The sequence below is a fragment of the Branchiostoma lanceolatum genome, chromosome 3, assembly GCF_035083965.1.
Source record: "Branchiostoma lanceolatum isolate klBraLanc5 chromosome 3, klBraLanc5.hap2, whole genome shotgun sequence".
Lineage (NCBI taxonomy): Eukaryota > Metazoa > Chordata > Leptocardii > Amphioxiformes > Branchiostomatidae > Branchiostoma > Branchiostoma lanceolatum.
The window spans coordinates 13,536,953-13,563,569 of NC_089724.1; the positions used below are offsets into that span (position 1 = coordinate 13,536,953).

The 26,617-nt window shown below is 42.1% G+C and overlaps 2 protein-coding genes across 5 annotated transcripts; both read right to left on the reverse strand.

Annotated features, from left to right (window-relative positions):
* On the reverse strand, window positions 1–10,978 carry LOC136430417 (protein mono-ADP-ribosyltransferase PARP14-like). The gene is made up of 14 exons (XM_066421010.1): window positions 9,649–10,978; window positions 5,266–5,400; window positions 4,721–5,002; window positions 4,479–4,591; window positions 4,119–4,272; window positions 3,611–3,730; window positions 3,269–3,409; window positions 2,850–3,020; window positions 2,331–2,564; window positions 2,071–2,212; window positions 1,731–1,939; window positions 1,070–1,307; window positions 764–858; window positions 1–600 (listed from the first exon to the last, which is right to left on the reverse strand). Exons 1-14 carry the CDS (start codon window positions 9,794–9,796, stop codon window positions 305–307), a joined length of 2,478 nt encoding a protein of 825 aa, XP_066277107.1. The 5' UTR covers window positions 9,797–10,978; the 3' UTR covers window positions 1–304.
* Window positions 10,979–11,088: 110 nt separating this feature from the next.
* Window positions 11,089–26,575, reverse strand: LOC136430415 (protein mono-ADP-ribosyltransferase PARP14-like). 4 transcript variants are annotated; one of them, XM_066421005.1, is made up of 28 exons: window positions 26,200–26,575; window positions 25,101–25,238; window positions 24,726–24,824; window positions 23,842–24,438; window positions 23,545–23,672; window positions 23,248–23,377; window positions 22,790–23,026; window positions 21,066–22,490; window positions 20,811–20,956; window positions 20,462–20,606; window positions 19,991–20,131; window positions 19,722–19,835; window positions 19,346–19,502; window positions 18,484–18,694; window positions 18,255–18,353; window positions 17,972–18,091; window positions 17,519–17,695; window positions 17,083–17,242; window positions 16,787–16,930; window positions 16,316–16,435; window positions 15,865–16,005; window positions 15,269–15,487; window positions 14,835–15,155; window positions 14,073–14,217; window positions 13,224–13,432; window positions 12,604–12,835; window positions 11,984–12,078; window positions 11,089–11,679 (listed from the first exon to the last, which is right to left on the reverse strand). In XM_066421005.1, the coding sequence occupies exons 1-28, from the start codon at window positions 26,369–26,371 to the stop codon at window positions 11,396–11,398; spliced, it is 6,306 nt and encodes a 2,101-aa protein (XP_066277102.1). In that variant the 5' UTR covers window positions 26,372–26,575; the 3' UTR covers window positions 11,089–11,395. The 4 variants fall into 4 exon arrangements, with proteins under 4 accessions (XP_066277102.1, XP_066277101.1, XP_066277103.1 ...); XM_066421004.1 differs by having other exon boundaries at window positions 14,835–15,158; XM_066421006.1 differs by lacking the exon at window positions 26,200–26,575 and adding an exon at window positions 26,042–26,137 and having other exon boundaries at window positions 14,835–15,158.
* Window positions 26,576–26,617: the final 42 nt, after the last annotated feature.

Genomic DNA, 26,617 nt, shown 5'->3' on the forward strand with positions numbered 1-26,617 from the left:
TGTATTGAAACGATGTTTTATTTGTCTGCAAGCACTGCAATTCCCGTTCCGACGGCAAGGCACGCGACGAATATTGACATTTAGGAGCAATGGCTTATTTCTTCATTGCCCATTCCTTTTTCGGATCAAGTAATATACATATAACGTTACATGAATTCTTTCAAACAGTCCGCAGTCACTTTTCCTCGACTGATCTAAGGAGGCAACAATGCAGCAAAGTCTACTAAATGACAGAAATCCCGGGTCATCTTTTAATCTCTGTCCAAAACAAGGAGTTGAGCCACTTTGCCAAGACCAATCCGTTTCACTTCGGTACCATCTTGAATGTTATGAGGTACTGCGGATAGGCCTGTGCGTCATGAAAGACGACGTATGTTGTCGGCCTTTTTGTGTCATCCACGGTGGAGTCGAAAGCCAGTCCGCTGGAGTCTTGCCTACGCGGTGGAACTACCATGTTCCGGCTGCCCCTTGTGAATTCTCCCGTCAGTACTTTCGCCAGGTACATTTTCTTATGTTCCTGTGCGTCTGGGCTGGAGTACCTGTCGTGCGCGGAGTAGGACGCGTTCACCGCGAAGTACGTTCCTTTTCCGTACGCTGTCCCTGGATGAGGAAACAAACAGATAGCAATGTCACAGAAACAACAAAGACAAAATCGTGTAACATTTCATTTACCGTCATTCAAATGTTGACAGATCGTAATTGTAAAGAAAGTAGCATCGTTTCATATTTCAATTTATCTTGAAATGATAAAATGGCCATGTACCATGTTGTCCGCTGTAGCGTCTGTTGAAGCCACTGGGACTGATCTCCCGGCATGCCTCTGCGTTGGTGCCGTGCCAGAGCTCCTTCTCGATAAGTCTGGAAACGTCATTATTTTCTTCATCCACATCATTTCTATACCCCTCTCCCATTACAACGTGAAATATTACAACTTCAACCACATACAGCATTTCATCACTCACATATTTGCTTCGGGAAGGATTATCCACGTGTAGACGTATCATGAAGACAAAGTGAGAAACCATGAAAGACTGTACAGATATAAGATACAATGCAATAAAGTACATACGTCGTTGAGTTCCTTGACAACATGGTCCTCTTTATCACAGAGTACTGTTCCCACAATGCCGGGGACTGCACTCTCTCGATGGAGATGATGCTGACACGACCGCCGCTGGACAGGAACTTGCTCTGAACCAGACTGTATTCTGGAGATCCAGGGTTGAGCTTCACCATGTGACACACTTTAGGCCTGTTGGTGTTTCTGTCGTGAGGCTGGGGGTCCCATGTCTCCGGTATTGACCCAACTGAAAGGCAAGGGAAAAGCGCCGAGGTCATATTTACATAGCCATAGGCAAACCGCTATTGCTATTACGGGGATAAAAGAATTAAAGGATCATTAAGGTAGAGAATGAAATATATATTTTTAAAACAGGCTGTGCTATACAGTTACACCGATAATATACAGGGTGAAAATCGATGCGTCCTCCCTTTTGTATCCAGTTTCAGTGTTATCGGGGTACCGGGCTCCTTTCAAATTATAAAGGGAGTGTCTTAGGAGAGGTACAGATGTAAAAAAAAGGTAATCAATTCAATGAGTTCTAATTTGAAAGTCTGCAACACTAAACAAATCATGATCACGATAGGACAAATGACACAACGGCTATACATACAGTTTTCTTAAAGCCATGGTAGCTACGCAATCAGGGCAATGATTGGAGACAACATACCTCTATCGCAAGCCAAGTCCTCCCTGAGGATGTCGTAGGTTGCTCCCGACGACAGCACAGTCAGTGTCCTGTCATGGATGTCCACTACACACAGTTCCCCGCCGATGACGCAGTACGCCGTCTGCTGATCTGTCTGGTGGATCTCCTCAGTGCGGTCGTTATTGTCTGTGCTGAAGGGTCGACACTCGCCGCTAGGTAGAACGTAGTACCTAAATAGATCACATACAGATTGAGCACAGTTTAGAAGAAATGTCCACTAGATGAATCATCATAAAGGGCGAAGGGCGGTTATACCAGCTATACAGATACAGCACCGTGGATACAGACAGTATGTTCTCACCATTGAAAGCGGCGCAGTCCCAGGATTTCTCTCCGTGCCGTCCTGTTCTCACTTCTGTCCGCTAGAAACCTCCGCACGACTGAGGCTACCGCGGACACATCACATGACCCTTCGATGTGATAGCAGCCATCGTTCTCCTCGTCTGTCAGGGAAACAGCTATTAGAATTATTTGTGCAAAAAATAGTTTCTTACGGTACCACTATCGTTCTTTTGTATTGCATTGTTTGAAAAACAAAGAGACTCAGAATATTGAAGTTACCTATCGTGATCATCACTTTCTCTCTGCGACCGTACACTTGAAGCATCCTCCTCTCTTCGCCCGACAGTTCCAGTACTGCCGGATCAACGATGATCTCATGGGTGGAGTAGTTATCCACCATCTCCTGAACCCCCCTCTTGGCCTCTTCGACACCGGTTTCATCGGGGCCGAAGAAGTGAAGTAGTAATTCGTTTGGGTGCCCGTCTGTCAACCGATGAAGAGTCGCTCCATATGCTGGGAGGATGTAAAATAAGTAAGATTATGGATTATGAATGACCATAGAAGTAGCAATATGTACATTACCAAATATAGGATGAGAGTTCAGCGATGATAGTCACTTTGGTACAATTTTGATGTATAAAGTAAACACGAACGGATGAATATTGCAAGAACAAAAGTACAGCCTAAGCTCCAGTAGAAACGAAACAAGATGGCAAAGGAACCTGGTAAAACAACACTGCATTCTTAAAGATTCAAGGCTGAGGAAGCTAGACTTTTTTACTATATCACTCTTCTCACCGTTGCTTCTCTTGAAAATCTCCGTCCTGAAGGCCTCCATGATCCTATCCTGGTGTACAACAATCTTCACCAGCTTCAGGGTCAGTCTGTTTCCTCGGGGGTGTCGGGCAAACTCCATGATTCCATTGATCATGCGTTGGGCGCACTTCTCAGGCGCGATTCCAAATCCCCCTGAAAAAAAAACTTTGTAATTTTTCCAAACCGCGTTGCATGTGTTTATCAATGATAAACCAATATTTATCTGTCATAACATGTTTGTGGAGCACGCACGGTATAGGGTAACGTCCCATATATGAGACCAAGGGACTTAACCGATCAGAAAGATAATTTTATACATGGAATGGAGTAGAATTGACTTGTGTCTTTAAAAGTTACCAGGATGAACGAAACCAACAATGAATTGTATTCCAGACACGTACCTGTACCAATGGCTGGTAGTGCGATCGAACAGCCTCCGTGGTTATTGGCGAGGCAAAGGCAGTTCTTAACATCGCTCCTAAGGTGCCTTGCATCAGGAGATGTCAGGTACAAAATCGCACCACATGGCAACCGTCCACCCTCTGTAGAGATTAGTGTAAGGAGCAAATACGTGTAAGGTGATGACTCGAATGGTGTACGCCAAAGAAATGTAACCTTTTTAAGTGTCTTTTGAGGGAATCGTATTTACACCTATGTTTTTCATGTGAAAGGACGAATGCACACTTGTCCATGATCATCCCGAGCTCAAACAAGTGGACCAATGTACAACGACTTTGTCTTACCTACAACTATGATGTCTCCACCCCGTGGACGTCCTTCCGTCCTGACGTACTCACGGCACTGTTCCAGCACGCTGGGCCCGGCCGCGGTGTGAACGGTTCTTGCTATTCCTCGTTTGTGATCTGGGTACGGAGATATAAACGAGTGAAACATTATCTACCAAGTCAAGCCAAGTCAGATTAATGAGGATTTGATTTATGGACAACAATATAGAGATCGATATATATTATATAAGAAATCTTACCATTGATGACTCATTTAACATGGTTGCATTTGTGACTATCATAGATTATACTTTAGTTATGACATACTAGTACTAGTATCACAATAAAACAAGTACGGTCATGTATAAACAATGATCAATCATGACATAATGGCTAATTGAAGTTCTGTTAACATTGTATTGGAGACAAAGTCCTTATTGGTACGTACATTTAGGTACATTGTCACCATGACACGAAGTGATAGACACGACTGAGTTGCAAAGTATGACGTATTACTAGTCCTTACCCAGAACATTGCTGACAGGCACGACAATGGCTGCGGCGGTCTCATTGGTAAGATCACCCAGCACGACCTGCAGGATGAGTCCACCAATGCGCAGCTCACAGTTGTCCTCGACACATGATGATGGGGGCTCCGGGAAGGCCGAGGTGTCTTCATTCTAGCCAGGACAATGTGAAATAATACTTGGCATTGAGAACAAAATGAATGGCTGTTTGTATACAGCGACGTACAATACACTCTCAAGATCTGTAGTCTAAGGCTTTGGGTAATGTTGCTGGTGAATCATAGTCCAAACTTCGTAAAAACGTAAATCCATGAATCTTACAACAACAGTAAGATGTAGATAAACATTAATTTTCTTACCTCCATCGAATCGAACGAACACGTGTCATCAAGGACGATCACACACCGTTGGTCGCGCTCTACGTCACGCAATCGCCCTGCTGTCTTTTCTTTGGTGATAAATCGATGGAAACCTTGAAGGAATGAAAAAAAATACAAACATATATCATCGGTCATTTTGACACAGAGTTTGAAACAACATTCATTGATAGCTCAACTAGAGACATTGGCAGTGGTCAAAGACATTGCAATAGCATCCTCACCTCTTAGCTGATCAGTGGCATGCACCGTCAGCACCGCAGTCTTGACAGTGGCCGCCATTTCTTTCAGACCTTCCCTCGCACGGCTGACGCCTCTTGCGGTCCCACGAATGGAGAAACCGGTTTTCGTTTTCCCGATTCTCACTGACTCCAGCGACAGGCTTCTCTCCACCTCCATGATGCCGTCTGCTCGGTGGGTTTGCAGGTAGTTCGCCATTCCCGCACCGACGTCAACCTCACCGGAGACCATCTCTTCCGCCGCACTTGTGACATGTGCTCTAAAATCTAAAGATCAAAGGGCCGCGACTTACTCGTTGTTTTTGCTCCATAACAAACAGCTTTGAGATGAAGATCAAAATTTACAAGGATACATCAAGGGGTTTATAGATTCCCTATAAAATTCTTGAATACAGTATAGAGTTGGATATACAGTAGTCTACCTTTGGAGTTTACACATCCTAATGAAAACAATTAAAACTGTACATCATCATGTAATACTCTGTAATCTAAACACAAGAGGCAAAGGCATGTGATAAATGTACACTTACCTGTTCCCTTTTCTATCACCGCTTGTTGATGTTTACTATCACCATCATCTATTACCAGGTCACGTGGACAGGACGCGACTTTTATTTTCGTGCCAAAGAAGAGGTGCTCCTGCTCACACAACACAGCTTGTGCCACTGTGGAAAGACAAAAAGCTCCACTAATTCGTCTATCCGTTATATTCACACACACACACACACACACACACACACACACACACACACACACACACACACACACACACACACACACACACACACACACCACACACACACACACACACACACACACACACACACACACAAATTGATGAGACACTACCTCCATATTATTCGCTGGCGACATATGTTTAGAACATGACTATGCGATACCAAAGAATCGAATGAAGAAAAAAAATCGAACTAGAAAGGCCGTCATTTGCCCCTGAGCAAATACAGCATGTTTAGCCATACTCCTCCCCATGCAAGAAGTGGGCTGTCCCAAAATAATACCTGGGCAAATCGAAATATTAACTGCATGTAGAAAGGCAACATTTGCGAGAGCATCATACTTCGCCAATCTCCCTCCCGATGCATAAATTTGACTGTTCCAAAATCAACCGTGCAAAAAAATTCTCTCTACAAGTTCTGCGAGACCCCAAGAGCTTCTTACTGCAAAGGCTTGCGTGTGCTCCTGCAATATGACCTCAGGTGACCTAAATAGAACACGCGTTCTTTGGCCAGTAGCAAATGGAACGCGGGGATCCTTAGATAGAACATGGATTCCTTGGCCAGCAGCAAATAGAACATGGAACGGGGATACCACTTTTGGCATGTTTTTGGTCTGAAAATGGGCCCAAAAGTCCCCAAAATGAAGCATTCTGAAGTGATGTACACCAGAAATGTGATTGAAGTCCTGTCGGGACATGTTCAAGGCACCCTTGTACCGAATTTCAAGTCACTTGCTTGCAAAACCAGGGCACAGGAGCCCAAAATATAAAAATTGTCTAAAAATGCCCCAAAAAACCTCCATAAAAATGATTTTAAGGCCTGTTTCAAAACAATTAGAAAAGGGTCTGGGGGTATTTGCAATCTTTACCTACATGCCAAATTTCAGGTCGTTTGGCCCAAAAATGACGGAGTAGATTCCATTTGAAGATATGGCAGGAGAAGAAGAAGAAGAACATGAACAAAAACTAGACTGGCCGTCATTTGCTTTAAGAGCAAATTCAGAATATTTCACTTCGCCCCCCCCCCATGCAATAATTGATCTTTTGACGAAATGGACCATCCAAAAATTCCATCTAAACACAAGAAGACTTGTCCCAAGATCTATTTATTCTTCATCTACATTCATTAACATGCTTGAACATATGCAAAGATACACAACAATACTATACACTATATATAAAAGTACAATACTATACATCACCCTGGAAAAATGCGCAAACATATGCACTATGCAAATATACAAAACTATAACGTTGGGTAACATAAATTCGCGGGGTACTTAAATTCACGATTTTTCGAAAACGGGGTATTTAGGGATATGTGCTAGATGCAACATCAGTAATACCGCTAGAAATGCAAACTTGACAGACTAACGTATTCAGAACACTGGCTGAAAAGCTTCGATAACCATGCATTAGAAGGCGACGAGGACAAAAACTCTCCGTCCCTTATTGGAACAGTCTGAGGGCATCGTGGGAGAATCACACTGCATCGTTGTCGGCTGGTTTATAAGACAAATGTCACATCCGCTTCCTGCTAAACACAATCATTTACAAGACAACTTATTTTCTTAAAATTGCTGACCTGCAATTGGACTCTAAGTGTGATCAATCATCAAAACCCCTCTTTGTTGCTACAACCTACGGCACGTGTATTTTCCCGCCGCCATATCATTACCCAGAATCCTGTTGTCAAGCAGACGACAAAGGTTTGTGAGGAACACTTTTTTGTCTAAATGTTGCGTGTGATTGTGGACTGAGGACGATATTTTCCTCAAAGTTTGCTTCTAACACAACAAGGAATACATGGACATAGTAGTATTATCAATGCTACGGCATCCGGCTAACTTGCCATGAATAATGTACTCGTTGCCATGACGGTGGATGTCGACTTTGACGTTCTACCGACTCAACACACGGGTTGTTCCCGTAGGCCTGATGCGTGCGTTACGGCCGTTTTTTCGTGTATTTTTTTAACTTCATCATTATCCATAGCACTCTCCTCAAGCCACGGATGGAACGAATAGCTGCTGTATAAAATGTAATTAGCGGTAAGATATTCAAGACGAATCTTCTCTCCCGAATTAATGTTCACCCCTGTCCGACAACACCGTCATTGTGCGTGCGGCGGACGGTAGTTTCAAGTTGAAATATTCTGGTGTCAGCACGACTAGCTTTACCATATCTACCATATATATGATTAGAGCAAACTTTAAGATAGTACATGATACTGACAGAATAATAGAAAAAAAGGATAGTTTGTTGTTCTGCTGGATTGATTTTAGTCAACCATTATCGGAAAAATGGCGAATTTATGTTGCCCAACGTTATTACTATTAGGAGGGGGAAGGGCTTCGTGGCACATAGAAAGGCCGACCCGACATTGGTTTATCTTATATAAAACAATTTCATATGTAAACAATTATGAGATAGATAGCGTATGAAATTTCTAGTCTATTCTTAACCTTGCTATTCAAAAAGTATTAACAATTTAAGTTGTGTTGAACCCCTACAACCACGTGCTACAACGCAAAATGACCTATTAAAAACGTGCTAGATAACTACCGCATAAAAAGCCAACAATGCCTGTCTTTTTTACAGTAAAATTATTTTAACAATTCAAAAGTTTGCTGATATTCATTCACATCATGTGTAGACAATCGCGCTTTGAGAGGCGCTTGTGAAGTATTACTTCCTGGGTCAAAGGTTGTTGGTGCAGAAAGTGAAACTGCATGCAAACCTGCTCGCAATCGATCAGATCGGCCTACCTCGGCCTAGTGGTATATCATCATCGTTGGTATGGGTTTGATTATAAGTTGTATATAAGTGCGACACAACCAATTCAGAGACAGATTGCACTTTTCTCGTCGTCAAGTCGTGATTTATTAGTGGTTGAAGCCGCCATAATTAAATTTGACCATGCCCCCAAAACCATGTTTATTTGGCAACATTTGCGAGAGCATCATACTTTGCCAATCTCCCTCGGAGTCCCTCTCAATGCATAAATTGACTGTTTCAAAATCACCCGTGCAAAAAAATTCTCTATTCAAGTTCTGCGAGACACCAAGAGCTTCTTAGTGCAAAGGCTTGCGTGTTTACCTGCAACATGACCTCAGGTTACCTGAAAAGAACACATGTTCTTTGGCCAGCAGCAAATGGAACGCCCGGAACCTTAGATAGAACATGGATTCTTAGATAGAACATAGAACGGGGACAGCAATTTTGACCCGTTTTTGGTCTGAAAATGGGTCCAAAAGTCCCCAAAACGAAGCATTTTGAAGTGATGTACACCGGAAATGTGATTGAAATCCTGTAGGGACATGTTCAAGGCACCCTTGTGCCGAATTCCAGGTCATTTGCTTGTTATACCAGGGCACAGGAGCCCAAAATATAAAAATTGTCTAAAAATGCCCCAAAAAACCTCCATAAAAATGATTTTAAGGCCTGTTTCAAAACGATTTACAAAGGGCCTGGGGGTATTTGCCATCTCAACCTCCACACCAAATTTCAGGTCGGTTGGTTAAGAAATGGCGGAGAAGAAGCCATTTGAAGATTTGTCAGGAGGAGGAGAAGAAGAAGAAGAAGAACCAGACAAATACAAAATATTTCACTCTACCCATACCTCTAGGTATGGGAAGTGAAATATAACAATATGTTGAGCCATACTGGGTATGGCTAAACATAACAAAAACGTGCACGTGACGGTTTATATAAAAGTAAGGAACGCACTTTAGCGCGGCCTAAAATTATCGTGTTCACAAATAGGCAAAATATGTACGTATTCACCGTGACGTATTTTCCACGTCGACGTTGTAGTGTATTTGGCAAATCAATAATGTATACGAGGCAACCCACGTACGATATAGAAGTGATTCATGTCATGCTTAGGTAACAGAACGGTTTCTCTTCCCGTTCTGCTTTCGCGGATTAAAAAGGAACTGTTACCAGGTGACACAAAATCGCCATACAACATTCAACCTTCAGATGGAAAAATAACTAAATGTCTAAATCTTAATGCATTACATTTCTTAGCTGGTTGCGTCAAAAGTATGAATGGTACAATATGTACAAGATATTTCACAGAAAAGTCAACTTCAACAGTAGTATATGTCTTGTTCGCATTAAAACGCCATGAAGCTGAAGGATCATATATACAGCCGCTTTCCATTCGACTTACCGTTATCCTCTGCAAACGTGACGATCGCCCGTCCCGGCCCGAGCAGCCGCACTCCCCGGACCTGTCCGCGCCTGGCGAAGTACACCGTCAGTTGGTCCTGCAGGGCCGGCAGGTCGGGGAGACCCCGGAGAAGGACAGTCCCGGCCATGTTCTATCGCAGCTTCGAACGTCCTATAATCTCCCACGCGATACAACACCGACAAAACAAAGTGTCTATCGGAGGTCGCAGGATCGGAGACCCAGAGACGCCGGAGGCTAGAACTGACCCGGGCGCATTTCCGAAGAATGACTGTGCCATACCACACCTTATATATTGGGGACAGTTTCGATGTACCGTTATACTCATCAGCATGTGATTGTTATCTGACCAAGACTTGTGCCCACAAAATCCCCACTCTTTTCCTTTTGAACAATGATACTGTTATGGAAACACAAACATATTTCCCTATTCTTGATTTGTCAACGTTTACTTAGGGACGGATAATGAACGTTTGTGAGGGGGTGGTGGTTACAATGATGGCGCAATTGTATTAGGTGAATATAAACAGTCCGTGTACTTTTCGATGTGTCGTTCTCGAGCTCTAGTTCTTTAAGGCAACGTCCAAATCGTTTTTATCATCTCAAATGAAATGCATGGTTTGCCAGTCTCCCCACCCAAAATCATACACGCTCCGTCCCTTATGGTCCTTACTAGATATCTAATCTCGGATTTCCCCGTATGGTGAAACCGACCATCGATGTTTAGACAGGTATTTCCCATCGTTGCGACATAGATGTATTGGAGTTCATTTTCTACTGTGCGCGCTGCTTTATGGTTGAAATACATAATTTTCAATGGTACATTGTAATTTCTTTAACTCAGTTATTTTCCACTCTAGTATATGTTCTTTGCGTTTCTTTAGATTTAAGTTGGCGTGTGGACCGTCAAACGTATCTCAAATACTGATATATATTACCAGTTTCACAGAGGCACATGATCGGGGGATAAGGGCGTAACTGTAGGGGAACAGAGCAAATAGTGTAATAAACAAGGGACTTTTGTTACAGTCATACATGCGTGTTCCCGTGTGTTTCATCAAGTAAAAAGGGGAAGTTTAGGTACGTGGTCACCAGGATTCTGAAATCACAATGGGTAGCACCACAATATGCTAGGGCACATATGACCAAAACATTCTCATCTGTCACACCGAGTGGGTTTAACCTTCTTGGTCATACCCACAGTTTCAATACACATATGGGCAAAGACTTTTCATAGCAATTTCAATCCAGGTAATTACGTATCATGTTGATTTCGACACAAAAGACCTGACAGTCTGATTGAAATACTAAAGCATTACATTAATGGTACAACGCATGGGTTGGTATAGAATGTTTCTATGCATAAAAAATAACTTGTTGCAGGCCTCATACTAGTATTTTGAATTACATGAGACCAAGGTATGTTTTCTGTCACTCATTTATTTTATCAGAAAGAAACTTTCAATACATAACAATACAATGCTTTGTCGCTGTATTACACTTACAAATATTTTGAATGCTTTTTTTGAGACAAACTCCAGTGTGCTGATCTAATAAACAATATGTGCATGTAATTAATATATTCATGATTACTACATGTAAGAGTTTAACATAGAGCCAACAGTATCATTTTGCATATACGCTCTCTATTTCAAAGAAATGCATGGTGACTCTCTAATATTCGAGATATCCTGGTTACAAGAGTAACAAAGGGTAACAAACTTTAGATTTACGCAAATGTTATCAAATATTCTGGATATGCCTGAGCATCGTGATACACACAGAATATACTTGGATTGTTTGCGTTATCCACTGTGGAGTCGTAAGTGTCTAATGGACTTCCTCCTGGTCTTGTAGGAGGAACAATCATGCTTGAGTTTCCTGTTATGTACTCTCCCGTAAGGACCTTGGCCAGGAACAGTCGCTTCAGTCCACTGGGGTCAGGGTTGGCATACCGTCCTGCTGAATAGGAGGCATCCCTCGCAAAATAGGTACCCTTACCAAAGGCAGTGGCTGAAAGAGGCAAAAGAACATGGATAAACTACATGCAGGATACAAACACATCTTATACTTACATGTACATGGCAAGTCAAGTGAAGTCAAAGCCTTTATATTCTTTCGAATTAGAATCTACATGTACATGTAATTTCTCCAACAAGTCATTCCAAGAAGAACAAGCAATCTCTGTACTTCTTGTATTCCTCATCATGTGACAAACCTCTACCACAGTTGATGATTAAAATTGGGATAGCTACAAGTGAGCATATACTACATGTAACAGGACAATGAACCACTAGAGACAAACGATGTAACATACCATTCATTCCAGCATAGCTTCTGTTGAAACCATGGTGAGAAATCTTCACACAGGACTGTGCTGGTGAACCATGCCACAGTTCTCGTTCATTTTGCCTGTAAATGTGGGAAAGCAAGGCACATGTTCAGCTTACACACACCTTGATGAGACTATTTGCAGCTAATCTGTCACTAGTTGTAACCAGAATAACGTGAAACTGCAGCGTAACATTCTTCAATATACTGGGGGAATCCTCTGTTCTTTTTACACATTTAGTTCAATAGTTGTGCAGCATATTTTACTTCCAGTACTGACTAGTGTATTGTCAGCGACTCCATTATCAGAACACAAAAAATGTAGTTAAACCTGGTCAAGCAACCACCTGGGGCAGGGACCTCCAGTCACAAGCTACATTAAAACAGTCCCGTCCATTTTTACATATTAACCCCATCCTGTCCTGAGCAATCATCTGTCCTCAGCAACCATTTTTCCTCAGTCCCTTGAGTGGTTGCTGAATCCAGGTTTTACTGTATACAATGCACTTGTATTGACACCGATGCATTCAATCATATCTAGTGTTTTTAAGATAAGACAATTCCTATCTAAACTGATCAGTGTATCTTTATATAATATCCATGTACCTGTTGGGGTTCTTCTGACCGATCTTCTCCTTCTGCACACAGTACTGCTTCCAAAGGGTGGGGTTCTGTACCCTTTCGATCTGCTTGATGTTCAGCCTGGTAGGTAGAAGTTTGCTGGTGACTGTGTTGTACTCAGCTGAGTTTGGGGCCAGTGCTACCAGATGGCACAGCTGGGGGGTGCCTGTCCCTGGGTCAGTGGGCTGGGGGTCCCAACCTGCAGGCAAACCTGCACCTGATGTGAACAAAATGTCTTAGAGAGAAGTAGATTGGAAAGGTTTAGGCAAACAGACAGGATTAGTGGATAGCATGCCTCCTTGCTAAAGCTGTATGAGGAAATCAATATATATATTAATAGCAAGTGAATGAAGCGAGTGAAACTTTATCCTTAGCGCCTAAAATTACCGAAGAGAGGCAGAAATTTGGAGAAAACTACTCATCTTCATTTTTCTGTACTCCTTATTAACTAGACTAGACTAAGTACATGTTTTACAATTTGAATGAAAGAAAACAAGACAAAAGAAGAGGATGTCAAGGTCAAAACATTATCACAGATGATCATGAGGAGATGAAAAATATCAGTAAACTAAACTAAGACTAGAATATTGCAGGGTTCGGAATACCTGTATCAGCTCTCATGTCATCTCTGCGAACCTTGGCTATGGCTCCAGTTGCGACATTTTTCTCCTGTTTGGATTGGAAGTCTATCTCGTATTTCTCTCCTTCTTCCTCATACTGTATTTTTTGTCTCTTTGCCTGGAAGGCCTCCTCAATTTCTGCGTTGACCAAGGGGTCAAACTCCTGATAGGAGCCGTCTGGCTTCTCATAACACCTGTTCACGGGCAGATGATTCAATATGAGGAGGTTGAAACAGGTAAGATGTATAGGCAGTGTTCTTGCCAGCATAGTCTGAGCATAGGGCCGCCTATGCTGTGATTTGGACCCTCTATGCTGTGATCTGGACCCCTAGGCCCTATGCTGTGTTTCAACCAGCATAGTGGTGATTGTTTCTGGGGAGAACCCTGTAACCCTTCATCAATCTTATAAAAAGTTAATGTATTTGGTTTCAGAATGAGCTTGCGACAGAAGGAAAACATTATTTCACAAAATTTATCCCTCAAAATGCAGTCTAATTGGGATATGAATTTTAAAATTTTCTGTGTGAAGATGTCAAACTCCCTACTGTGGTTATGTCTTTGGCACTTATGTGACTTGCGCCACGAAAGTTGTCCTTCTGTACCTGAGCCTATGCTGTGAAAAAAATTCTGGCGAGAACCATGGTAGGCATATTGTAAGGTACAATGTATTGCTTAGAGCTAGGAACATAACAATTACCAAATTGATTGTGATAAAATCTAAGCTGTCACAATTTCAACAGATATCCATGGCGTCGACCATGGCAGTATGAAAGGGACATGGCAAATTAAAAGTTAACTCTCAAAAGTTCACAAAAATGACAGTTTATGACTCACCATTGCACATCCTTCTGCAAGGACAGAGCTGATTCAAACTTCCTACTCTCTTCAATCTTGATGCTTAAAACTTCCCAAACTTTGGAGATGACCGATGTCATGTCACTGGTACCCTGGATGCAAATGCGATGGCGTGCCCTTTGTTCTGAAACACACCATGACTCATAATGACTATCAACCTGAAGATTATACAGTGGCAAAAATTAAATCAATGATTTATCTATCTATGAGATGCAATCAAGATGTCTGTTGGTAGACAAACACTTATAGGTTGATAGTAATCTCTTTGTGCTTGCAACCGTTTTTGGACATAACAACCATATAAAATTGTGGCGCCGTGTGACGTAATGGATAGAACATCCGACTGTCAAACAAGGTGACCCGAGTTCAAACCCGGCCTGCCCCCAGACATGTCTGAACATGCGCCCCGACGTTGTGCCCTTGGGAAAGGCACTTAACACTTAACTTTCCTCACTTCACCTCAGGTGTAAATGAGTACCTAGCTTCGGTTAGGGACGTCCTTCGGATAGGACGTTAAATGGAGGTCCTGTGTTTGGGGAGAGCCACACCCCGCGCACGTAAAAGAACCCACCACACCTTTCCAGAAAGAGTAGGGGCATGCCCCGGTGTGAGATGGTCCAAACCTTACAGTCTGGTCTGGGTTGACATCTTGAAAAGGTGATAGTTCACCTGTTATGTCAATCCTTCCACAAATGAGGTAAATCTGAATAAATAAATAAATAAATAAACCAGAAGGCTTACCAACAGTGAGGTGAACATTTCTCTGGCGTCCATATGCCACAAGCAGCTTGATTTCCTCCTGTGTGAGATGAGCTACAGCTGCATTCTCAATCACTTCATTCTTGGACTTTTCGTCCACAAGACCCATAACCTTTCTTTTGGCAGAGTCAATGCTTCTTTTGTCGGAACCAAAAAAATTCAGCTGTAGATGCTCTGAACGTTCTGATGACTCGCTGGACAGAGACGATACAGTTGGATCAGTTGTTCCATCCCAGGAGGTGAAGCCCAGTGCAGATGCCACTTTCTTGGTGCTCGGCCTCAACTTGAACACATTCTTTGCAACTTCTGAAAAACAACAAAAACATTCCATTCCTACAGGGAAAAGTTACAGTAACTGTCAAATCAATTTAAAAATTTCAGTATTTTCGTACATCATAGCAGTGTGAGGTACTTACTTTTAACCTTTTCTATGACTCTGCTGCCAAACCCGGTCAACTTGCCACCCGAGCCCTTTGCTCTGTTGTCCATCTCTGTGTGGAATGTTTGCAGCATTTGAGGCTGGAAGATGGTGATCCTGACCAGAGCCAGGTTCTGTGGGTTGCACTGTTGTACAAACTCTGCGATGCCATCCAGCATGCCTTTAGCTGACTGGTCCGGACTGATCTTGATTCCTCCTGTGTATCAAATATCATTAAAGGAAGATCAGATAAGCTACAGTAAATATTCAAATGTTCACTGTCTTTTTACTATGTACACTGCAAATTCATGACATCATGAATGTCAGTTTCCTCACAAATAGTCTACATGTAGATCTGTTTATAACCATAGCCGACCAGTCCTTAGCTTTACATGTACAGATATAGATACAAATGTACAAGTCATGTAGTATGTACACATGCTAAAAATGTCAATTTCCTTCCATCAATCCCAGCTACGGGGTATTAGCAAATATCATTTCTAAAGTAGGAAGGACAGGTCTAATATTCAGAGCTTAAAATGTTTTGTCCCATCTTACTTTCAGTACAGGAGCTTGTGGTAAATACAACTGTACCTGTCCCAATGGCAGGCAGTGCAACCGACTTCAGTTTTCTCTGGTCTGCAGTCTGCAGGCAGAGCTTTATGTTGTCCTTCAGGTTGTTAGGGTGAGGGTTGGCCAGGTGGAGCACGTGTCTACAGGGTAGGCTTCCTGCACCTGGAGGGGACAGGTGTACACTTTCTAGTCTTGTACATCAACAGGAACATGTATTTGTACTTTGTATGTCTTGCCCCTTACAGCAAATTCACAGGAATGTTTTATTTTATCTAGAGCAGAATTATTTAGCATATATACCTTTGTCCACATTGCATTCAAAGATATGTACATCTTATGCTTATGTCAATGCAGTTCCATTCATTCACCTGTCAAACATCTTAAAGTTTTATAATGTGCCACTATTAGTATGTGGCAAACAACAGTCGCCTGGAGATATCTAGGCTAACACAAAAGCAGATCATCAACATACCAGTCACAGCTACAGCTCCATTCTGTAGTTCACCATATTGTAGGACAAGTGCAATGCATTCTGCTTGGAGACTGCCACCAGCCTTGTTGGAAACAACTTGAGCTATTCCCGCATCTAGAACTATATCCATAAAGATCAAAATCAAATACACTGTTATGTCAGACTGAAGGTATGTGAAGGAAGTACACAGTCACGTATATACCTCATCCAGAATGATAGTTTATCAATTAACTAACTCTTTTCTATGTAAATTGACTACCAGACATATCAAAATTTTAACAAAAAGTCCTTACAAACCTATCACATACCAGATGTACCAAAATTATAAGGAATTCAGAACAGGTATTTAAAGACCAGTCTTCAAAGACAACATCCTTATGATAAGAAGCAGGTGTTGCGTTTATCAGTAATAAGGACTTTGCCAGTCTAGAGAGGGCAATGTATTTTGTTAACAGAAAAGCAAAATCTTACCAAGCTTGCTGTTGGTGGGGATGACAATGGCATCCACTGCCTCTGTGGTGATGTCACCCTGCTGGATTTGGAGGGTGACATTTCCAACGGTCATCTGTTGTTGGTTAACGTTGGGTTGTGGACTTGTCACAGCAGAATAGAAACCTGTGCAATAATAAAAGCAGTAACATCTTCACAAACAGAATCATTCAGTATCAAATAGTCTTTAATCTTGTCTAAGAACATTCTCCATGCTCTGTTTTGAAATACAAGAAAGCACAATACAATCATACTCAAAGTCAAATTGTATGCCTAACCTGTTGTTGAAGGGCCAGCTGTTGCACCTGGCAACCCTGCTGTCCCTGGCAACGCTGCTGTCCCTGGCAACGCTGCTGTCCCTGGTAGCCCCTGTCTTGTTCTTAGTTCTGCCTCAAAGGCTTGCACAGTTGGCTGGTCATAAACAACAATGCTGACATGCTGGTGAAAAAATCAAGTGCTACAATTACTTCAAGTAAAAATCAATCATTGAAAAAACGTGCATTAATGTATACTTGCAGTAATGATACAATTTTATGGTGTTAAGAATTAGGGCCTTAATGACGCTACAGAAGAGTGATGGATGTCACTCGAAAGGTCCGGAATTGAATATGGATCTAATCTCTATTAATTTAAATGGCATCTGTGACCATCAATGCTGCCAGGACTGCACATTCAAGGCCTGTTGTTATTTCTCAATGAATATGAATTCATCACCTTCAGTGACGTCCTAGGATTTGCTCGGCTGAAGTTGACAACTTCATCAAACATAGCGCTGGCTGCGAAGTTCCTGGGATAACCCAGGTTCCCTGTGCCGAGGGCTGGGAAGGCGATGGAAGTGAACCCACTATTATGGGCCATTGTCAGGCAGGACTGGATGATTGTTCGTAGAGGCTGTAGGAAAAAAAGATATGAACAACATTAGAATAAAATAATCAGAACTGTCACTTTGATGGGGGATGCTATGAAGCATCAGCCCCATGCTTGAGAGCAGTCACACATTGAGTACATCAAACAACTTACCACATTTCTCAAAAAATAAGAAGCGACTGCTAGTATGTAATGGCTTTAACCTCTAAATTTGCCAACTTGTACTTGCCAATTCAAAATCAATGGGATTCAATTCATGTACTCTATAGCTATTTGCCTGCTACAAATATAGCTACTTACAGTATCTGTGTTCTTCCACCAGGAGATGACAGCATGGTACACCTGCTGACAGATAAGCCCTCCGGCAGACGGTGTTGGCACCACATCACCTGGTTTGGCTTTTCCATGAGCACTGCAGAACTGATAAAGACAGAATGCAATTCAAGGGCTGATACCTAGTACCAGTATACTATAGGAACTGTTGTGTGTGATTACTGTGATTAAATGACCACTAGAAAATGTTTGTTTTCATACAAAGTTACAAAAACAGCATACGGATTTCCACCTTGGTGTGTGCACATACCTGTTGTAGCTGAGGTCCTCCTGCCTTCAGAAAGGCACTTGCAACACCTCCCTGGCCAAGATCCAGGTCTGTTCCAACTGTGTTTACCAAAACTTCAGCCTAGAAATAATAAAACAAAACAATATAAATGTAGCACAGAGAGAGAGGGAGGGAAGGGGGGTTACTACATGTAAATGACTAATGCCTGAAGTAAATTCAACAATGTTGATCAAGGTGATCATGCTTGTACCTGCTCAGCAGTAATGCCTCCTTGCTTCAGTTGTAGAGTGAGGCCTTCAGCAGTCTTTATGGAGTCCCCAGGTGTAGTGCTTGATGCTGCAGGTTGTCTATGTGTAGAGACTCTCTCCCTACCAATGCCAGACGGACCGGGCACGGCAGCAGCTTCAGAGGAAACGGACTCACTACTGCCATCTGTCATTGTCACATTATCTGCACCAAACCTGCAGGTTATAAAGTAAGGTACAGGAAAAGGCAATGGGGAAGCAACTTTTATCATGGAATCTTCTTTGCCAGTTTCCCAGCATCATTCACAATTCTGAACAAAGAACTCATTAAAAATTAAAATTTGGATGGAGATTTGTGGTAAAGTTATCTTCTCACCACTAGCAAAACATGACACTTACATTGTGTATATATCAGCAAAACTGATTTACAGTAGTACTTACATCTTGCTCCATCTACTGTGTTATTTTCTAACTTACACAAGTAGTCAAATGACTTTCAGCACCATGGACAGACCCATTTCTATTTTTTGTCTCCCTGAAAATTGGGGTGGCAGCAGTGATTAACAGAAATGGCACATTGGCCCAATGGAGTGCAAAAGCTATATATCATCCCACATACATGTACAGTATTCAAGGCACATTTATGAGCTTTAATGAGCATTGGGGATTCAAAAGCTTTAACCTTCTCCCTTTAAGGTAGCCGTTGGCACAAACATTTGTATCGGTTACGGGTTTACACAGCAAAGAGAAGGTTAAAAGGTGAAAAAACGTATGTATATGTATTGGTTTAACTATGTTTTCCAATTTCTTGATATGATGCATGGGTTTTGATCCCTTAAAGAACTGATAAATTTCATCCTGCCTTACCTCTTGACCAACTCAGCTTTGAAGGCACCAGTCTTCTTTGCATCCATTTCTGTGAAGTGCACTTCTGACAACGTGCAGTTGGGATGTATGTTGAAGAACGTCATCACCCCCTCCAGGATTGCACCAACACATAAGTCAATTGGACAGCCATAGACACCTACAGAATAAGTAGACATATAAGTAAGAAAAATGTATGAAGCTACAGAGAATGAAGATGAAATAAGACCATAGCAACTACATAAAGAATTTTCTTTCTAATGAGACCTCTGTAGCTGTATACAACCTGCAAATTAGAATATTTCAAAGGAACATCATAGACATCAAACATATACATGTATGTCATGTTGGTGAAGTACAACTATTTCCAAAGTCTGACCTGAGCTGATAGCAGGTACACCAATGCTGTGGTAGTCCTTTGCCTCTTGGAGTGAGTTGAACACTGCCCGGAGAAGATTAGCTTCTTTTCCACTCTTCTCATCTTCAGATAAACCTGCAAACAGTGGAGCATGCAGTTTCTGTGAGCCATGTTCACAGTGCTTAGATAAAGACCATAAAAATGGTACTTATTTAGTTATTAGCTGAAAATATATAACTGGAGTTATGCCATGTGCCAAATTAAAAGAGTCAGATTCAAGAGTTCCTCACCTCGCTGCCATTGAGGTCCGACAGCATGGACGACCATCTTGCATGGCAGCCGGTAAGGTTTGGTGGTCATCACGTCTCCATCAGACAGGTGGCCCGAGGTCCTGATGTAAGCCTCACAGTCCCGCTGGATCTCTTTTCCTCCTTGGGAAATAAAAAGATTGAAAAATTTATTGATATCTTTTAAATTAATGATATATGTACCTTCAAGCTTCCCAATCAACACATAAATCAACTAATATCAGTGTAAACATAACCTTCATTGTGTAAACACCACAGCACATTGTAAAATGGTTGGTCATTTCTACTTTCTGCATTCATAACATACCTACTAGTAGGCTGACAAAACTTCAACATTTACCTAATTCTGTATCTGTATCTAGATAGCCGGTATAACCGTCCTTTCAGCGCAACACATCAACAATTTCCCCATAAATCATTGAATCAGAGAGACATAACAAAACCTGCAAGCACCTGCTTTCACCAGAGCTGCGGCCAGACCCCCGATATGAGACAGCCTGCCGTTGGCTGCATTAACAATGACGTCTGCCTGTAGTGCTGTCAGGTCTCCCTGGCAGACGTACAGCTTCTTCCCTTGTCTGGTCGTCACACGGCAGACCTGTGAAGGAGAAAACTGTGATTTAGTCAAGGTGAATGTGATGATACATTGTATCATCAAGTTACAATACAGGTGGAAACCTTCTGTTATAATGAAAGAGACATTTGGCAGGTTGCAGTACAGTATACTGAGATGTCTTAACATCAATCTAGGTCGACAAAGGCAATGACAGTATGCGTGAACAAACTTTTTCAGCTCCCTTACTTTTTTGGGGGTAGACACTGGCCTTCCAACACCAGATGCTGCTGCACCAGTCGGAATGTCCTCCGTTGAGATCACCACCTTCTCTTCCCTCTCTATGACCTTGAGAAGCCCCCTTCCTATGTTCCCAGTGAAGAACTTGCACATTCCTGAAAACACAGTCAAGCTTGGGTATAAAGTACCTATCAATAAGCAGGGAGAAAGACCATGCAAATAAATGATACGGATTCAAGAATTCACACCAGTGCTGAGGCTCACCTGGCTTTGTTATCTGCATTCTGTCCATCAGTACAGCTGACACAAGGTCCTGCAGGTCAGCCTTAGCAGTTTGTGTTCCCTCTTTGGTACCATGGAGTGAGAACCCTTTCCCAGTTTGAGTTATCTTCACTTTATGGTCCATCAGTTTCCTCTCTATCCCATTGATGGCACTGCGGTGATAGTCCTGAAGAAACTTCATGCATCCCTCTCCAACATCCATGTCAATCTTAACAATGGTGTTGTTTACTATGTAGCTGTTTACTTCTTCTTTTGCCACGGGGACAATTTCTGAAGGTCCAACAATCCACACACTGCGTGAGGCATCAGCATGGATGTCAATTGCCAACGTGTCCTTCAAGCGTCCAATGTGATCAGCCCACCCACGGGTGTCCAGCAAGTCTCCACTATCATCAGGAACAGAAATTCTTGTCTCAGACATGTTCTGTTGTAAGATGCGTTTTGCACTTTGTATGTCTTGAGGGTCCATTGCCAGAATCATCACTTCACCATTATCTGTACTACACGTTGCCATAACTCTTGCCTCCTGCATAGAGTTTTCCACATACTCTCTTCCCTTATTTGACATAAGGTATTCTCGTATCCCACGAGACAGGTTAATCCTCTCCTCGACTAAACTGTTCACAATTTCGTATACTTTGATTTTAGCATTTGTGACTAGAGACTGCTGACCCCTAAAGTACACCTCCTGCCTGTCTACCTGAAGCTGGATTTCTACGTCAGGATGTTTGGAGGGAAAGTGGTGCAAGTCTAGCAGTTTAAGCCTCGCAGTCTTGACGTTAGTGATGTGGTCTGTCACGATGGAAGCCTCTCTTTCCAGGTGTGTCTCTATCTCATCAACCATGGTTTTGTAGCACTGTTTGGCCTCAGCAACTGCCTCCACTGTTCCAGTAATTTCCACGGATCCGCCTCCTTCCTCGTTGTCAAATCCATCAGCCCAGACAGCTTCTCTGTTGGACACGCTTATGTTCTCAACAATTTCCTTTACTTTGTCTTTGGCATGTTTCCATATGTTTGGAGACACAGAGAACTGGACTGCTTGAAACTTTTTGAGATACTGTTCCATACAGTTCTTGCTTCTCTGTGCCCAATCCTGGATGAACGTATGGACATTTTTCAGTGCCGGTGTCATTGTTGGGGTCACAACAGCAACTTTCCCAAGACTTGGGTTCCAGTCAACAGCTGCATAAACATCCTCCATTGTTTTTCTTAGTTCATTCATGTAGGTTTCAGTGGAAGAGATGAAGGTCATCACTTCAACATTGACCTCCACTTCAACAGGGTCTGGGAGTTTGAATGCTGCAGGGTCATGATCCTCTAGTGTTTCTCCAAGGCACTTGTAGTAAGGCTTCACAGTGACAGCAGTGTTACTCAGTTTGTGTTCTTGTTGCAGGACTGTGTTGACAGCTTTGGGAAAGAAAAGACAGCAATAAAGCACTCAGAAATTGTAGTCTACGTCTTACAGTGTATGAATTACCAAACTTTTCCGTCATATTTATTCAGAGTTGTGCAAAGCAGTGACAATCACTGAGCTGGCCAACCTTGGATAAATATGACAGAAAATAAAACTAAATACATTGTAAATAAAATGATAGTTCCAGCCTTTGTAGCCAATAATAAGGTTTTTAAGATAGTTACCATACAGATTTACATTCATGTAAGATGCTTTAATTTCAGAAGCAAATCTAAAAATAGATTACACATACTGTCTGGATTTTCAAAGTGTATGATGGCCGTCCCACAGGTTTGGTCATACTTGACATCAGCAATAGGTCCTCCCCCACTCCTGTTGGCATTGTCGAAATACAGCTCCACTAAGTCCTTTGGAGTGTTGTCAGGCAGGCCTGTCACTATGATGGCATCGGTGACTGGGACCCTCTCAACTGTCAGACTCCTGCCTTCAAGTTGTTTTACAGCAGACTTGGCAACCATTCTGTCAAAGTCTAAGGCAATAAGAACACTGAGGATGATCTTCACATCTATTACAGGAAGTGAAAATCAACTGGAATGGGGGGGAAATGGTACAATACAAGACTAAACATGTAACTAAAAAGGTACAGGACCAACTTATCAAACACAGGACTATTAGTTTGATATGTAATTGAGATAGCACCATCAAATTGAAGACTTGTCCAAGATACCATACAACATCAATTATACTTACCAGTTATAGAGTCCATTGTAACCAAGGCCAGTCCTGGCTGTGAGCTGTAGACAATGTCTGTTACAGTATCCCCACTGATGGCCTCCATGTACAGCAGAAGGGTTTCTCTGGAGGTGCTTTCATTGATATCCTAAGTATGCAAAAGTTTCAATGTCAACTTTAGCAAACATGTAAAACACCCCATACAAATCTTGATGTATAGAACTTATTTATTTTCTTGGTATATATATTCAGCACATTGAACAGTAATAACATTTCTTCAAAAATCTAGAACTTTGAAATGTTTTCCCAACATACCTTTATAAAAAGGCAAGTACTATGAAGTGGGAGTTCTCTTGTGTTGGCTGCCACATTTGGCCTTACTTCTTCAACGAGGAATGTAGTCTGTCCAAACTTGTGCTCTCTATCCAGTACACGCTCACTAGCTGTGGATACAAAAATGTCGGACATAATGTTAATGATTTGGGGAAGACAATCTGCTAGGCAAAAATATTTGTAGTTCTTTTAAAAGATACATTTAAGGTAAGATAACATAAGTCTTTAAATTTGACCTTACATGATAAGGAGGGAAATGTTGATAAATGTCATTTCTACCTGCTGGGTCACTGAAGATGATGAAGGCTTTGTCATCTCTGATTTCGAAGCTCTTCATTTCTCCTCCTCCCGACCGTCTTGAGTTCTCAAAGTACATCTCTACCGTCTCGCTTTGGCCAGGAGAAAACCCTGACACTTGAAGAATTACATCTTCCTCAGGAGGTCCGTCCTCTTTTATATCATCTGTAAAGGGAGTGTTGTACTGTCCTGTTTCTTTTGGCCTAACACTACCATCGCCCATGTTAGGCACAGGAGGGCCCTCCAATGGCAGGCCTGCATCATCTGGTGCTGCACAATCTGTCATTACATCATCTGTGTGGTCTGTTTCCTCCTCATTTGTTGAGGTTAATGGTGGTTCAGGCCACTTTGGGCCTGCTGACACCATATCAGTCGATGCCACTTCCATCTGTAGTGATGACTCTGATGTCATGGGAGATGATGAACTTGGAGTTGACCTTTTCTCTTCCATCTTTTTGGTGAGAGGTGATTCTGGTGGCGTTGAGAACACAGGCTGAGCTAGAATGTGGGGATGACAAATGTTTCCGCCAGCTACTGAGCTAGAAGACTCTCCTTGCACTGATGCTTCATCAAAGTCACCTGTAAGAGTTGGTGTCATTTTTTAAAACTGCTTTGTACATGTACAGCAAATGGTAAAACCTGCAACCCAAGACTTTTGTTCTCCTTTTAGGTATGAAGACCAGATCACATACATGTAGGGCACAACGTTTCAGACTGGCACTAGTGTTTGAGTTCTTCTTACAAGTTCTTTAATACGACTAACTCTTGTTCAAATAATTGGTAGAAAAATGAAACATAGCACCTATACTTTTATCATTTTGCATGCAGAACTTGTGAGTATTTCTTTCATTGTCCTCAAAAGATACCTTTGAGTTTCTTTGAAGGTGAAACTAGGCTGGAACTGATGACCTCTTCAAACCTCTTCCCCAGGAAAGCCATCTCACCAGGAGGTGATGCATCTACATCTGGTGGGAATGGAATGTAGTGGAACAAAGATCACAATCAGTTCTTTGTAAGATTTCTTTTGCAGATTTTTGGATGTTCTGTTGGCTTTGCAAAATGAGGATAACACAACATATCACAAAACAATATTCAAGACAAAGAGAAATATCTTTGTCTTAGAGAAGCAAAGCCTACATCATGTATCCCAAAGCTTTGGAACTTAGGTGACATGGATGAGTGAAGTTGAACATTATCAGCAATGTGCCATTTTTATGACATTTCCATACTCAACTGCTGACCTGTATGATGATCCACACTGTCACCCTCCTCTGCATCAGATTCCATCTCCGCTTCTTCCAAGTCTCCAGGACAAGGAACAACTTTCACTTTGCTGCCCTGGATGTAATGTGCAGGCTGAGCAAGTACATTTTGTGCCACTGCAAGGGGATGATATCATAATGTCTTGCTCATTTTACCCCTGCAATCATTTCAACTGAGAGTTGCAAGTCAGTATGTTTTCAGATTCATGTGTAACTTGGTGCAAGATAGCATAATAACATTGTCCGTTGTGGTTGGGCCTGAACTTGCAAGATAAAAGAACAAATAAAAAGTTCCTGAAGAAAAGTTAACACAGACTGTGGCAGAGGAATAAAAGTAGCACACAAACGCCATTATCAGTACATTTCGTTATCATAATTCATAAACCATATGATATAAGTTATATGCTGTTCAACACAAATACAGTGCAGACAAATTAAAACAACACTTAATATGATGTGGCAATGCCAAATCATTACCCAAGTGGACATTTTCAAGTGCTAATCAATCTTCTACGTTCTACAGGTGAGGCTTGTGTGGACCCCCCCCCCCTTCCATATATGGACTATCCCTCCCTGACAGATCTTATGAATAAATCATCACATAGCCACAGCAGTGGAGCATAATATTTACACACCCTTTGCTTTCGGTTCCTCTTTTCATATCATGCTTTGACTGAGCAAGGAGGTTATACAGTCTATATAACCTCCTTGGACTGAGTAAACACAAAGCATACGGATCCGCTAGCATACTAGTATCATACATGAGATAAGAAAACTGAAACCAAGGAGGTTTAAACCTCCTTGCTGAAACACAGAGGCTGCCAATCAAGTCTTTCATGAGTTATTGACTAGATAGTGTGGTTTGGAACTTTTTTGAAGCAAGGAGGTTTTATAAAACCTCCTTTTTTGAAGTAACATACCGAAGAAGTTTTTAACCAAGCCGAGCCTTGTACTGCTGGACAGGGACAAAATTCGTGAATGTTCACGTGGCCGTGGCATGTTCTCACATCTGGCCACTAATTAGTGATTTGGTTGACAAAGGTCAAGGAATTCTTTGGAAAGCTTTTCAAATACTGACCTGATTGGTCCTCAAACGTTACCACAGCCCGCCCGGGACCCAGCAGTCGGACTGCCCTGACGTCCCCGCCTGACGACTGGCTCCGGCTCTGGAAGTAGATCGTGACTTTATCCTGCAAACCTGGAAGGTCTGGCAGCCCGCGAACTAGAACTGATCTTCGCTCCCCCGACATATTGGAGGGAGTCACAAACCCGGAAGTGGATTTAGTCCGGACGGTTTCTGTGTTTTTACAACAGTCTGACGAAGTTATAAATGATGCTAATGTTCTGTTAGCACCTTACAAATATGAAAATGGCATTCTTGATGAGCCAACTCCCCTTCAAAGCGTGTTTGGGCGCATTCTTTACAAGTGATGGCGTAGGTTCCGCTTTCCATGAAGTTTCGGTCCGTCTTCCTAAAAGTTAATTGGTTCACCATG

Bases quoted from the DNA above. Each gene is read 5' to 3' on its own strand.
- LOC136430417 (XM_066421010.1), bottom strand. From the start codon at position 9,796: ATGGCCGGGACTGTCCTTCTCCGGGGTCTCCCCGACCTGCCGGCCCTG. The intron at 5,401-9,648 runs GTAAGTCGAATG...GTCTTTCCACAG, and splicing joins CACGTTTGCAGAGGATAACG to TGGCACAAGCTGTGTTGTGT. The intron at 859-1,069 runs GTATGTACTTTA...TGACGTTTCCAG, and splicing joins TTGTCAAGGAACTCAACGAC to ACTTATCGAGAAGGAGCTCT.
- LOC136430415 (XM_066421004.1), bottom strand. From the start codon at position 26,371: ATGTCGGGGGAGCGAAGATCAGTTCTAGTTCGCGGGCTGCCAGACCTT. The intron at 18,695-19,345 runs GTAAGGCAGGAT...TATAACCTGCAG, and splicing joins AAAGCTGAGTTGGTCAAGAG to GTTTGGTGCAGATAATGTGA. The intron at 13,433-14,072 runs GTGAGTCATAAA...GCCCGTGAACAG, and splicing joins TTGCAGAAGGATGTGCAATG to GTGTTATGAGAAGCCAGACG.